Source organism: Rana temporaria, chromosome 9 (assembly GCF_905171775.1).
Source record: "Rana temporaria chromosome 9, aRanTem1.1, whole genome shotgun sequence".
Lineage (NCBI taxonomy): Eukaryota > Metazoa > Chordata > Amphibia > Anura > Ranidae > Rana > Rana temporaria.
The window spans coordinates 131,106,865-131,120,796 of NC_053497.1; the positions used below are offsets into that span (position 1 = coordinate 131,106,865).

Here is a 13,932-nt window from a genome sequence, read left to right on the forward strand (position 1 = left end):
TTGAAGCGTAAGGGTTTCCATAAAAGGTAGAGGATTTTGAAGGACCGGTTTAGTGATTGCAATATGCGACTTATGAATCACCGCCAGGCCTCCTCCCCTTTGCCCTATTCTATTTTCCGTTAAGATGCGATAGTTTGCTGGCACCAGTTCTCCGAGAATGGTGTTGCAATCGTCCGATAGCCAACTTTCCGTAATAAAGAGGCAGTCTAGATCGTATTGTAGTAAGAAATCATGGATTTCTGATCGGTGTTTAACTGCTGATCTAGTGTTAAGCAAAGCACATGATATGTGCTTGAGCTGTGGTGAATGATTGAAATTTTTGATGATCGATCGATGATCGAACCTCAAAAGTTGATCTGATTTTAAGGCTATTGTGGTGGCGGCAGGTAATGTAGTTGCGAATTGTCTCAGACCCCAAATGGTTTCTGCAGAGTATCGCAACTTAACCATTGTTGCCAGTCACCGAGGGCTGGAGTGCGGGTGTAGGGTGAGAGAGGATTCGAGAATCCTAGCTCAGGGGAAATAGGGTTTTATTTTTGGTCCAGAGGAAGGCAAAAAAAACCTGGGCAAGCTGGCCAATGTGCTGCGGCAGGGAAAAAAATTCCTTCCTGATCCCTGAAGGCGATCGGCTCAAAACCCTGGATCAAAAGACTGACGGCTTATGGAGGGGAAAAAAGGGGGGGGGGATGCTGGGTGTCACTGCTGCTGGGGTATACCAAAATAATGGCCGCCAGGCAAAGCACAGGACCCGGGCTGGGGGGGGGACTGTCAGCTTGGTAAAAATGATATTTACCGATGAATTTGCTGAACAGGGGGCCTCTGGGGGTGTGGGGGTGAATAACCAGAGCAAACTGTGCTTAGAAATTTAGTGTAGGGAGAAAAGAACGGCGCGCCGGTAGGCCGCGGCTGAAGCCGCGGACTTTCCTAAGGTGCGGCGGCCGCGAGAAGGAGCAGGCTGGCGCGGGGGTGCAAGAGCACCAAAAAACGCCGGAAATACACCCAGGGGGGGTGACTTGGGACTACCACAAAGCGGGTGGCCGTGCGGGCGATAGATGCCGGCAAGAAATAGTACAGAAAGCCGCAGTGAGGGGTCTGTGTGACGGCTGCCCTGATAAGGACGGCCGTCAGTGGATCCCCAAGATGACAGGCCCTGAGAGGCAGGGTCTTACCTGCGGAAGAGAGGAGTCCTCGTGGAGAGCGAGATGCTGGTTCCTGGGTCCAGGGAGCTTGTTTCCTGGAGCGTCTAGCCTAGCAGCTGCCTAGCCTCTGACTGCCAGGTCTGGGTGGAAGCAGGCTCGTATGCGGAAGGTCCGAAGCGCCCTACTCCACCGCTGACACTGACTGACTGACTGACTGACTGGCTAAAAATAGCGTCGCTTTACCACCAACTCCCAAGCGCCTCAGTGTGAAAGTGCCGTTAAAGTGTATATAAAGCCAAAACATTTAGTGTTGGATTGAGTATGGAAGGGTAAGAACCTCATGCCAGGGTTTTACTCCGGTCTGAGTTCCAGATAGAAATATTTGCCCTCCCAATTTGTCCTGGTGACTACTGTCAGCAGAACAGAAAGGAATGAGAAATGTTTCAGTTGTCACTGTGTATTGCCACCCGCAAAGGAGCCAATTGGTCATTTGGGTTCTCCGTTCTGCGCCTCAGCCCCTCTGGCACACCTGGTTGAATAAAAATCACTACAAGCATGTATAGAGACTAAATTATAAAGAAATTTTACCTGGCTGTGAGCTGCTACCAGGAAAATCGACACGTACCCGATTCAAGATAAATGCACTTAACATGCATTTAATCTATTGGTATAAGTTTCGAATAAATGGCAGTGTAACATAAATGAGCACACAGCATATACGTTGGTACACAGTCTGCTAGACAGTGTAATAACTAAGCCAAAGTGACTAAGATCAGGTTCTATACCACTAACTGAAATCAATATGGATAATAGCAAATCAGCAATAAACATTAAATGCAGATACTACAACTGTGTGTAGCGCTACCCCCGAAGGAGCCGCTGGTTCATTTGGGATCGGCCTATTAAGTTACCCTGGCGTTGTCTAGGGGTGTAGTTGTGAGAACAGAGATAGTGAGCGAAGGTCCAGACAGTGAATAAAGGGTTTTTCCAATGCTTTATTTTACAGGCCAACACAGCCAACATCAACACAAATTAGGAAGGATAAAGTTGATGAGTAGAGAGAGAGAGGAAGAACCTTGCAGTATCAGGCCTGGATATTAAATGGAGCAGTGAGCCCTGCTCTGTATAGTACCAACTTGTAACTCGTCGCCACTTCAACTGAGTGGGTAAAGTGCCCCCGGACAGACCCGTTTCTATGAGCCTGGCAACCTAGATGTCACTTAGGATTTCTGGGAGGAACAGGTCTGTCTATAGGCCTGGCTCTAGGGCCCCTATCACAGGCCAATCACAATAACTGAGCTAGGTAGACAAATGGAGCGAATCCTCCCAGTAGATCTATGCACTGGTCACCAGATGACAGCAAACATACCTGTCAGTACTCTGGTTACCGGATCCCCAATTGGTTTGTTCAGGCTCTGTTGGACGACCTGCCTCCTGGTCCTCCTCAAACCGACTCCCCAATCGAACGGCACCCAGCCTGGGATCCTTTCAGTAGAACCGGGAGCCCAGTAAGTCACTGGGGTCCCCTTGTACCTCCGGATGAGGGTTTGTGTGGACTGCAGTTTCGGCCAGGTGGGCCACGCCGGCAGGGTCCATGGATGCGCGCACCCTGAAGGTGGATGCCGCACCTGGAACGGGACCCCGCGAAGATTTTTGAACACATGACACCTGTCACAGATATATTCCTCTCCAGCACGCCCCGCGAGGGAAAAAGCTCCTCTGATTGACTGCTGGAGAAACTTACTCTGCCAGAACCCCTCTGGTGCCAACTGCTGGCCAGGGATGGTATTGCATCCCTGGACCACAGACTGACCCAGTGGACATTTCTGGTATGACAGAAGTCCCATTTTTTTTAAACAAATAGTGAATGGGAGCAAAGTAACTCTCCCATTCCCCACTAACTTTAGCGTAGCGCCCATACTAAAAATGAGGGGGCGCTACATGTGGTTTAGAGTAAACTCCAAGGTATTGGCTAGAGTATGGGTCAGCATCTCCCAAGAGGCACCTCATTAACTAAGCAAAGTCGCAAAAGGTCTCTGGGTAGCAACTGTTAAGGGGCATTCTTTAGTCCTGAATCTTCAGCCAAGTAAACGTTGGGACTCTTTAAGGCAGTCAATAAGGCCTGAAGACAGTACTATGGCCATATAGTGGCTGGTTAGGTAGTTCGTAAAAGCTCATTGGGGTAGCAAGTAATGGCCGCAAGGCCCTCCCACCAGACCCAGTGAATCAACAGCAGTGGTGCCTCTGGATAGGAGTCTCCTATGGGTTGCCCATGGCAACTCCTGTGGACAGTGCAGCAGTTCTATATCTTGGCAGTGGATTTGGCTTTCCACACTCATGTCACAGCTCTGCACGGTATGGTTCAAGTGACACCCTTAAAATCTATCTCTCTCTTTGTAAAGGCACCCAGCAAACATGGTCCTCTCACTCTCGCTATCTTCCCCACACTGAACTCCAGTAAAATTTGCTCGGGAAAAACTTCTTGCTCTCTCCTCCCTGGTCAGTCCACCAAATGATTTTAGGTATCCATAGCCGGTTGGGACATCCAGCCTGAGAGAGTGGGATCCCAAGTGCATATACAGATGCACCTGTACCGACAGTGAAGCGTTCCAGTGTGAGGTGACCAGCTGGGTCGCTAGAAGAGCATGCCTGTTCCAGGACGATTGTTTGGGCTTTGACCGCAGGATTTGGCTAGGGGGCATTTGCCCATTTGCAGGGAACAAGGACACTGCACACAGAGTTGTTTCACTTTGCCCATCCGGCTTTATGAACACTGTATACAGACATCATTGCTCTTAGTCACCTTGCTGACACCTGTAGTGCCACAGGATACAAGGCCATTCAGATAAAGAGACACTGTATACGGACACCATTGTGCTTTCACCTTGCTGAGGAAGAAAAATCGACGTGATACTGAGCATGCGCGCGCATGTGCCGTTCGTTAAAAACGTCAATCACGTCGGGTCACGATACATTAACATAAAACACACCCACACTAGCCTAGTTTGAATTACGCGGGCTTACGCCGTATCAGATAAACTACGCCGCCTTAACTTAGAGCGGAAAATGTTTCTGAATACGGGACCTGCCGCTCTAAGTTACGGCGGCGGAGTGTATCTGAGATACGCTACGCCCGCCTAAAGATAGGCGTTTTTCTGAGAATCTGGGCCAAAGTGTTTGTTACCCCAACTCTTCATATTCCTGATCTCTGCCTGCTGTACCATGTACTTGTATGAGAAAGTATCCTGTTCTCCTTGTATTGCTTCCTTTGTGTGAAATCCCTGGTGTTCCTGCTAGTTCCCTTGCTTTCCTACTATAAACTGACCACACTCAGCAGGAGAGCACAACTTGGCCAGTTCTATAGCTATGCTGGAAGCTCAGCCTGCTCTCTTTCAATGATCAGTTTGTCCTGACCCAGCTCTTATGCAGCTGAGAACAGAGGGGATGTGATCACTTATATAAAATAAAAGAGACTAGGGTATTTATAATGTTTTTTTTAATATATACAAAAATGTTTTGCTTTTAATTTATATTTTAAACTGAATTAGATTTTTTCAAGGTGATCATTTACAATCACTTTAAGTATTGCTCTCATATATAAGTATAAATGCACTGGGCATGTATTAATGTACCAGTCTGAGTTTTTCTATTTTCTTCCATGGTCATCTCTTGTGGTCATTCTTTTGTTGGAAGTTGGAGACCCTCTAATTTCTTTACAATATTCGTCTATTATCCATTTTACCATTAGTGTATTTTTTCTAGCATTTTGTTGTCTTTTAATCTGTAGCATTTTTTATATTGCATATCCATTTGTCTAATTTTTTTATTTATTTTTTATTTGCAAATGTTATTGGAAGAAATAGGACAAAAAGTTTCTGTTTCCCTGGCAACTAGCAGTGAGCACAATTAGGCCCTTCTATTTCTTAATATCTAAGGGAACCGCTACTGCAGTGGGGTTACAGTAACACCTGGGCATTACAGGTACAGGTCATTGAAAGAAAAATCCTCGTTGCTGCATCTTTGATTTCCTACAAAATGTACATTATACTGTATACAGTAATGAGAGAGTGGGTAACCGCTCAAAGAGAACCAGGTAATCTGATTCCTGTGGTCCGAGCCAAGGGTGCAGGCAGTGCAATCAAAATGCAGGTTAGGATGAAGGAAAAAAGCTGGGACAGCCGCACTCCAAAAAAACTCCTCCTTTAATTAAAAATCACAAAATACATGCCACAGCAAAAAACAGCACAACAAAAGAAAAGCTGACGTTTCGCACTATGCCTTAGTGCTTCTTCATAGCCTATACTGTATACAGTAATGAAGTCAAATGGTGTAAAATGCAATACACCTACAATGTGCCACACCCCCAATTCCATACAACAAATACGTGTGAATAGGGCCTTTAAAGCCAAATAACCTTTTTTCACAAGATCCCCTGAAAGGTGGAATAAATAAAAAAAGAGCTGTAGCTGTAGCTGGAATTCTCTGTTGCTGCCCCTGCATAAATCATTTTTTTGCTTTTAGATGGCTGAGGACATACCATGAGTGCAGGGTATCATGGACTTGGCCCCCTAAGGGGATGTCACCTGCCTTGCACTGACAGTGTAATGATACAGAGTGTGTTGTTGACCCTATCATGTCAGAGGCCCTCTCTATTAAGGACCGCTGGCTAAAAGGAAAATTACCCGCTATGTCACATGACCTACAAGAAAATATCTACAAAAATTTTAAAAATAATTAATAGCAAAAAAAAGAAGAAGAATCCTCTGGGGGGGGGGGGGGGGGGTTGAGGGTTGGTAAGATACATCAATGTATTACCAATTGGGTCATCGAAATGTCTCTTATAAGGTGTACCCTGCTATATCTATTTCAGGTATACAGTCTTCATCAAAACCTTCATTGAAACTGCTGAACAGTTCTTCATGGTGGGGCATAAAGTCAACTATTATGTGTTTACAGACCGTGCTGATGACATTTCCAATTTTACGCTCCCTGAGGGGAGGCAATTGGTCATCTTGGAAGTTCCCAGTTATAAACAATGGCAGGAAGTGTCCATGAGGCGTATGGAGATGATCCGTGATAAAGCAAATCAACGTTTCTACAAAGAAGTGGATTATTTGGTTTGTGTGGATGTAGACATGAGGTTCAGTGACTTTGTTGGGGTGGAAATATTAAGTGATGTATTTGGCACGATACATCCTGGTTTTTACAATGCACAACGTGGCAGTTTCACTTATGAGCGAAGACAGAAGTCAACAGCTTACATTCCTACAGATGAGGGGGACTTTTATTATGCAGGAGGGTATTTTGGCGGTACGGTGGAAGAAGTCTACAAATTGACCAATTTCTGCCATAAGGCCATTATGACTGATAAGCACAACAGCATCGAAGCCATCTGGCATGATGAAAGCCACCTGAATAAGTATTTTCTTTACCACAAGCCAACCAGGATCCTGTCCCCAGAATATCTGTGGGACAATAACTTTGGTGTTCCACAGTTCCTCAAGAGAAGACGGTTTGTTGCCGTTCCCAAAAATCACAATGAAATTAGGAACAAAAGGGCATTGTAGAAAAATCCTGGATACCAAAAAGTTGAGACTTTAAAATTATTGTAAAATGATTGTATCAAATTGTGTCTGCAATCAAAGAATTCCACGCATTTAAAATGGTTAGGTTAAGAAGTATGTTAATTCATACTTACACCTAAACCTGTTGTTACCATGGTCTACCACTACTTAAAGAGTCATGGCAAGAGTATGTTCTTGGAGGAAGGAATGCTTGCTGTGGGAGCAGTACCCTTTCTTGGTGGGGTAGAACCTTATGTGATATTTTTATGGGAACCTTACCTTACCTCACTTTGCCCCTTCCGACCCCAAAACTGTTGCTATGAAATGTTATTTTCTTTGTTCAAGAGAAGAACAGTGTTTTTTCTTTGTTTTTGTTTTTTTGCTGATTTCCGTTAATTATAGAAAGGGATAATGGCAACAAACTTACAGAATGTTTTACCTTTTGTGTTGTAAAGAGGCACTGACACAGCAGCATGCAAACTTTGCTCACTGCTGTCTTCCTGTCCCTCTGAATTACCCCATTAGAAGTTTATGCACAAGACACTTTCTGGATTTGGTGAGTGTCCCCATATTCTTTTTACAAGTTTAGTCTTACTACTGTCTAAAGAGCAATCTTTGACATCCAGAAAACAGAGGGGAACAGAGACTATTAACAAGTCAAAATACACTTTTAAATGAGTGACTCTTACAGACTCCTAAGGTGGTGGAAGATATCCAAAGAGAACTGCATCAGTACAGTACCAGATTAATAAACAACCCGACTGTGATGTGGGGATCCTATAGGAGGACCACAAAGCAGTTATCAGAGGTGTTTTTATTAAAAATGGCTCGCGGCTCAAACGCCGACGTACAGAGAAGCTTCCATTCCTCCTCCAAGACATACATAAACTAGAGGCCCAACAAAAACATGCCCCAGCTCAGACAATTGAACAGAACTTTTTCTCCCTCCGCAAGCAGACCACAGACTTATTAAGATTTAGAGCCAAGGCAGCCATACAAAGGGGCTGAAGACTCAGCTATGAGTCAGGAGATCAATGCTGGAAAATGCTAGCCCACTCAAATTGTTACGCCCCACAGGTAAAAGGCAGTGCTACCTAAACAGATTGCTCAGGGTTTTAGGGACTTCTATTCCTCCCTATACAACCTATCGGAACAATCCCCAACCCAGATGCAAATAGAAAACTACATTGCCTCCTCTCAACTTCCTCAGCTATCTCCTGAGATACGAGAAGAGTTGGACGGACCAATAACCCTGGAAGAACTTCAGGTCGCTATCAATATCTCCAAGACGGGTAAAGCCCCGGGCCCAGATGGTTTCTTGCTACCGTACTACAACCAGTTCCTCCCATTACTAGGTCCCCATATGGTGGAATTGTTCAATAAAGTGGGTTCTGAAACACACTTTCCTAGAGACACATTAAAAGCCCCTTTCATTATACTAGGAACAGACGCTGAAAATGCGTTCGACCACGTGAACTGGCATTTCACGTTTGTGGTCTTACGCCATATAGGCCTGGGGGAACATATGCTTCACTGGATCACCAAGATATACTCAAACCCGACAGCCCAGGTTAAAGCCAATGTTATCTTATCAGAACCCTTCCCCGTCACAAACAGTACGAGACAGGGCTGTCCATTGTCCCCGCTACTTTTCGCTCTTTCCCTGGAACCTTTCCTCTGCACGATTAGACTAAACCCGGTCATCACTGGGGTCAGGGTAGGAGGTGGCCAACATTTCTGCTTATGCTGATGACCTGCTTTTCTCCCATACTAACCCAGCAGTATCGCTTCTCAACCTCATCCGCAAATTCGAAAACAATGGCAGACTGTCCAACCTACGGATTAACTTCAACAAATCAGAGGCTATGTGAAGTATCAAACATGCAATACTAACTATATGTATCTATTTATCCTTTACTGTAACTTATAATATATATATAACTATTGCATCTGTATTAATGTGCTTGAGTCTCTTGTTTGCTACTATGTATGACCAGAGTGTATATTAGGCATACGGCTATAATGCTAGATATAAAGATTGACACAATTGCTAGTTATAACATATTGTATTTATTTCCTCAAAAGTAGGAATATCACATTCTAACACATATCTATGGCCTAGTAACAGTACTGGTTATAACAAAGAAATATACTCAACACTTCTCTCCTGCTCTGGCTGAGCTCACGGTGTCCAAAGAGGAGCTCTTATTTACAGCAGTTTGGGTTTAAAGGATCTGATCCATACACCCTTCAAGCACACACCCATCACCCATCACCATAATATTTACATATATACATATGACCCATCAAATCGTGTATCCCGCTCCCAACCTTCTATAACTCTTTACTGTAAATACGGGTCGGGATTATGCAGGCTTGCTTACAGTGGTTTTTCCTACTGCAACTTGGCCTGTCTGCGGTACCTCAGGGATCTAAATTGGCAGCAAAGTCTCTAATTTGTACGAAGAGACCCTACCGTCAATTCGTCCCTCAACTTGCATAGATAAGCAGGAGAGCTTCCTATATAAGTTTTGAGTCTAACAACACATATAAATCTCAAACAATGACAAAAACCCCACAAAATTCTATCCCTGTGATTGGATTCCAGTGACCATGCCCAGAGTATATCCTGCACCTCTACCCACTGTTATGTTCAAGAAATACCCTTGTTACATGACTAACATTACATCGGTATCCTTTAGGACAAGTAAGAACTTGTCTACGTCCTAAATAATACCCAGGTGCTTCCTTCCCAGCAATGATCTCTCAATCCAGAACACAGAGTACTGTGTATTGACCTGGTATGCAGAGGACATCGTGGTCATGCTTTCGACAGAGGGAAATATAAACCTGCCCCCAGCTCCTGTACTCTCTGACCACATGTGGGTCACTTAGCCACAAATGCAACAAGATAGAATCCCCGGTCAGTAAGCCCATTGACGCCACAAAATATACAGACCGAGTCTGCACTTCTGTACATGGATCATACAGCACAACCTTTCACAAGGTTCCAAACCCGTACAGCCCATCCAGGCATTCGACTACCACTTTGGATTAGTGTAAGCGACGTGTTTTGCAAAGTCTTACTGAGCGGTGATGCTAACTCATCAGGCCACTGCCTCTCATAGAGAGACTGTACAATCAGCTTGATGCTGGTCGATAACTCCGCCTGCCGCTGCGTGCACGCCAGAGCCAATGACATATACCTGTCCTATACCATCTCACACTCTCTGGGTTGAGGACTTTTTAGCTTAATGGACTCAAAAATACATTAGGGTTTGTGAATTCAATGTCCAAAGACATCTGCGGTGCCAAATCAAGTATAAAATCATGCAATAATAACTATATGTGTCTATTTTATAGTACAAGTTTGGTGAGAGACGATTTGCGCTTTTCAGTCTGTTACAGCGCGATGAATGTGCTATCTCCATTACGAACGTTACTTTTACCGAAAGTGCGCTCCCGTCTCATACTTTATTCTGAGCATGCGCGGGTTTCTAAGCATACATACGAACGTGTTTCTCGTTGTAAACCAGCCCGACGAGAAACACGAGGAAATTGAGACTCCCGATGAGAAAAAAAGAGAGCATGTTCTCTTTTTCTCGTCGATATCCACAACAGTTTTCTCGACGAAATACATACACACAACCGTTTTTCTCTTCAAAAATGCTCTGCCAGCATTTTTCTTGATGGATTTTGCCAAGGTAAACGGTCGTGTGTATGAGGCCTGAGGCCCCGTACACACGACCAGTTTCCTCGGCAGAATTCAGCTTCCGACCGAGTTTCTGGCTGAATTCTGCCGAGGAAACTGGTCGTGTGTACACTTTCGGCCGAGGAAGCCGACGAGGACCTCGGCGAGGAAATAGAGAACATGTTCTCTATTTCCTCGTTGTTCTATGGGAGCTCTCGGCCCGCCGAGGTCCTCGGCGGCTTCAGGGCTGAACTGGCCGAGGAACTCGACGTGTTTGGCACGTCGAGTTCCTCGGCCGTGTGTACGAGGCCTGACTCTGGCCTGTGACTGGATAATCAAGAAGCAGACAAATTTAAGTGTCTCTTATGTATACATAGGGCTTGGAATGTCTTTACAACACAACATAGCTCCCAACTATCCCTGATTTGGAGGGACTGTCCCTGATTTGGAGCAATGTCCCTCTGTCCCTCATTCCTCCTCATTTGTCACTCATTTTGGTCTGATCTATACAGATGTATATAAAATTCACTTTTTAGCAATCAATCAAAAAGTGTTTTCCAGCGCTAAACCTTTCATCTGATTTCTAAATTGCTGCATTTGTAAATTCCAAAAGCCAATATAAAGGAATAGTAGTGGTAAAAAAGCACTTGTGGGTTTAACCAATCTTGTTTTTTTGTACAATTCTCCTTTAAGGGGGCGTGGCAATCGGTGTGTCCCATGCCTGCATACTTTTGCTGATAGGTGTCCCTCATTCCCATCTCAAAAAGTTGGGAAGTATACAACAAAGCTCTGATTGGCTCAATGGGGTTGACTTACTACAGGCAAATAGACTGTTAACTTTGCAAGATAAATCCCCCCAGAGCTTAGTGAATAAGGTGAAGCTCTGCTGATTTCGATCATCCAATTTTGTGCAAGCAAATATATTGTTTTTTATTTTCCTTGCACGTGACTGGGTAATTTTTGCATTGTGAAATTTGACCACAATACCTAAGCTCTGGGGAAAATTCCCTTGCAAAGTGAACAGCCTATTTGCCTTTAGTAAATCAACCCTTAAGAGTTGACAGGAATCTATTTCCCAATTCAGGTGGCTGTTCCAAGCCAATATACTGTATATATTTATATATATTTTTAATAATGAATGCACAACTGTAGGAAATCGTGTCTTTATGTACAGTGGAACCTCAGTTTAAGAGTAACTTGGTTTGAGAGCGTTTTTATTTGTGAGCAACTTTTTTGACTCGGTTTGCGAGTGACTCGCAAGACAAGCAGAATTAAAGCTAAATAGGCCTGCAGTACCTCATTTGGCCTGAGGTACAGGGGCGCAGAAGCCAAGCAGAGCCGAAAATAGGCCTGCAGTACCTCATTTGGCCTGAGGTACGGGGGCGCAGGACCCGAGAAAATCCGAGCATTGGCCTGCAGTACCTCATTTGGCCTGAGGTACGGGGGGGGGGCAGGAGCCGAGCCGAAGTGTCCTCTGGACTTTTCGGCTGTTTTCGGCGCTCTCTGGTGCCCCCCACCTCTGGCTGCATTCGGTATTGCATCATATTGAAGTCAATGCGGAACAAATGATTTTAGTTTCCATTGACTTCAATGGGAAAACTCGCTTTGATATACGAGTACTTTGCATTACGAGCATACTCCTGGAATGGATTATGCTTGTAATCCGATGTTCAACTGTTATTGCTAATTGGACTTTAATTTAAAGACTGTATTCACAGCCATCCTGTGTAGTGTCTTAACGCATGTTATGTCACATGGCAACATGTATTTCTTGAAAACTGCCCATTTATATGACGTACTGCAACAGAAGCAAGGACGCAAAACAATGCCTATAGTATTTTAGTAACGTGGTTTAACAAGGCATACCACACCATAAATCCCTAATGGCTTAAATAAATCAGGCATATGGCAATAGAGGCACCAAATATCCCAAAAATTGAGGAAGAAATCAGCACACCAGTAACGTGTAGTAAAAGCCTTAAAGTAACCACATGACTTTAGAAAAGGAGTGGGGGTGGGAATTAAAAAATAATGCCTGTCTCCAGGCTAGTGTATGACATATGTAAATAACCTGTCACTCACAGAAAGGGGGCAGAACAGACCAAGGGTTTTCTCTGTAAATCCGTTTTATTTCACTGAACAATAAAAGAGGATTGCTCAGAGCTGAAATAGTTCTGTGTGGCAAGACTGGGCACAGATGATAGGAAATCTTATACTGTACATGGTGACATAAAAAAATAAATACAATTTTTTGGGTTTACATCCACTTTAATAAAGGCTTTTACCGGCAAGTTGTGTTGTGTTGGTTGGTTGCGTCTTCAGTATTACAATATAATGTCTGATTTACAATATTAGAGAGAAACTATCATGCTTTTTATTCAATTACATTTTTTTTGCCGGTGCACTGATTTTTACAGTTTATGAAACATATCAGTTCTTAGCATCTTTTACCTAATTGTATAAAGTCTGTATTTTTATAAATAAATCATTATGAAAGGGTGCATTAATGACACTTGACCTTTCAATATGGAAAAACAACACCAACTTTATACTTCCTCAATCACACTTCCTTCTGTCAATCACAGCCAGTGAGGAGGGAGTGGGGGGAAAGGCCGAAGTGTGCTCTGTGTGTCAGGCCTTGTACACACAGGCAAACATGTACGATGAAAACGGTCCGCCGGACCACTTTCAGCATACATGTCTGCCCGGGGATTTCTGTATGATGGCTGTACTCACCATCATACAGAAATCCGCGCATACTCGATACGCGGCGACGAGGCCGCGCCGTCGCCGTGACGATGACGCGGCGACGTGCGCGGCCCTGCCAGTTCAATGCTTCCACGCATGGGTCAAAGACATTCGACGCATGCGAGGGATGGCGGCCGCTCGGACATGTACGGTAGGTCTGTACAGACGACCGAACATGTCCGACGGACAGGATTCCAGCGGGCTGTTTCTAAACAATTTTTGAAATATTTGCCCGCTGGAAAAAAGGCCCGGCGGGCAAATGTACGCTGGAATTCTGTCCGCTCGGCTGTACAGACGACCGAACAGGTCTGCTGAAACTGGTCCGCGGACCTGTTTCAGCAGACATGTTCGGTCGTCTGTACGGGGCCTCAGTGGACACAAAAAGTGGGGCACAGGAGCAAGCACACATGAGTGCCCCCAGAGCAGATGGAATGCTATGGGGAGGACTCAAGAAGAGAAGGATTGGGGCTGCTCTGTGCAAAACCAGGTAAGTATATTGTGTTTGTATTTTTTTTTTTTTTTTTTTTACAAATTTATATATACTCCGAAATGTAAATGGGAAATAATCATCACCAGTTTTTTTCTTTTTTGTTGGTTTATTTTTTTTGTATTTGTTTTCTTTATTCGGTTATGTCTATCTGTTATACGCTGAAATGCATGATTACCCTGTATACTATTGCATAAAACTCAATAAAGTTTGTTTACAGATAAGAAAAAAAAATTGCATTTATAATTTTAAACAGTGCAATATTACAGATTAGTGCATGCTAAAACTGTTTAATTCTATGCC

The 13,932-nt window shown here is 44.2% G+C and overlaps 1 protein-coding gene across 3 annotated transcripts in view; it reads left to right on the forward strand.

The window, feature by feature from the left end:
- LOC120914065 (histo-blood group ABO system transferase-like) overlaps nt 1–8,760 on the forward strand; it is an 82,638-nt gene extending 73,878 nt beyond the window's left edge. For all 3 annotated transcript variants that reach the window (XM_040324514.1, XM_040324515.1, XM_040324516.1), the window contains one exon: nt 6,010–8,760. In XM_040324514.1, the coding sequence (XP_040180448.1) occupies nt 6,010–6,706 (697 nt within the window). In that variant the 3' untranslated portion in view covers nt 6,707–8,760. The remainder of the gene's footprint in view (nt 1–6,009) is intronic.
- The last annotated feature ends 5,172 nt before the right edge of the window (nt 8,761–13,932 follow it).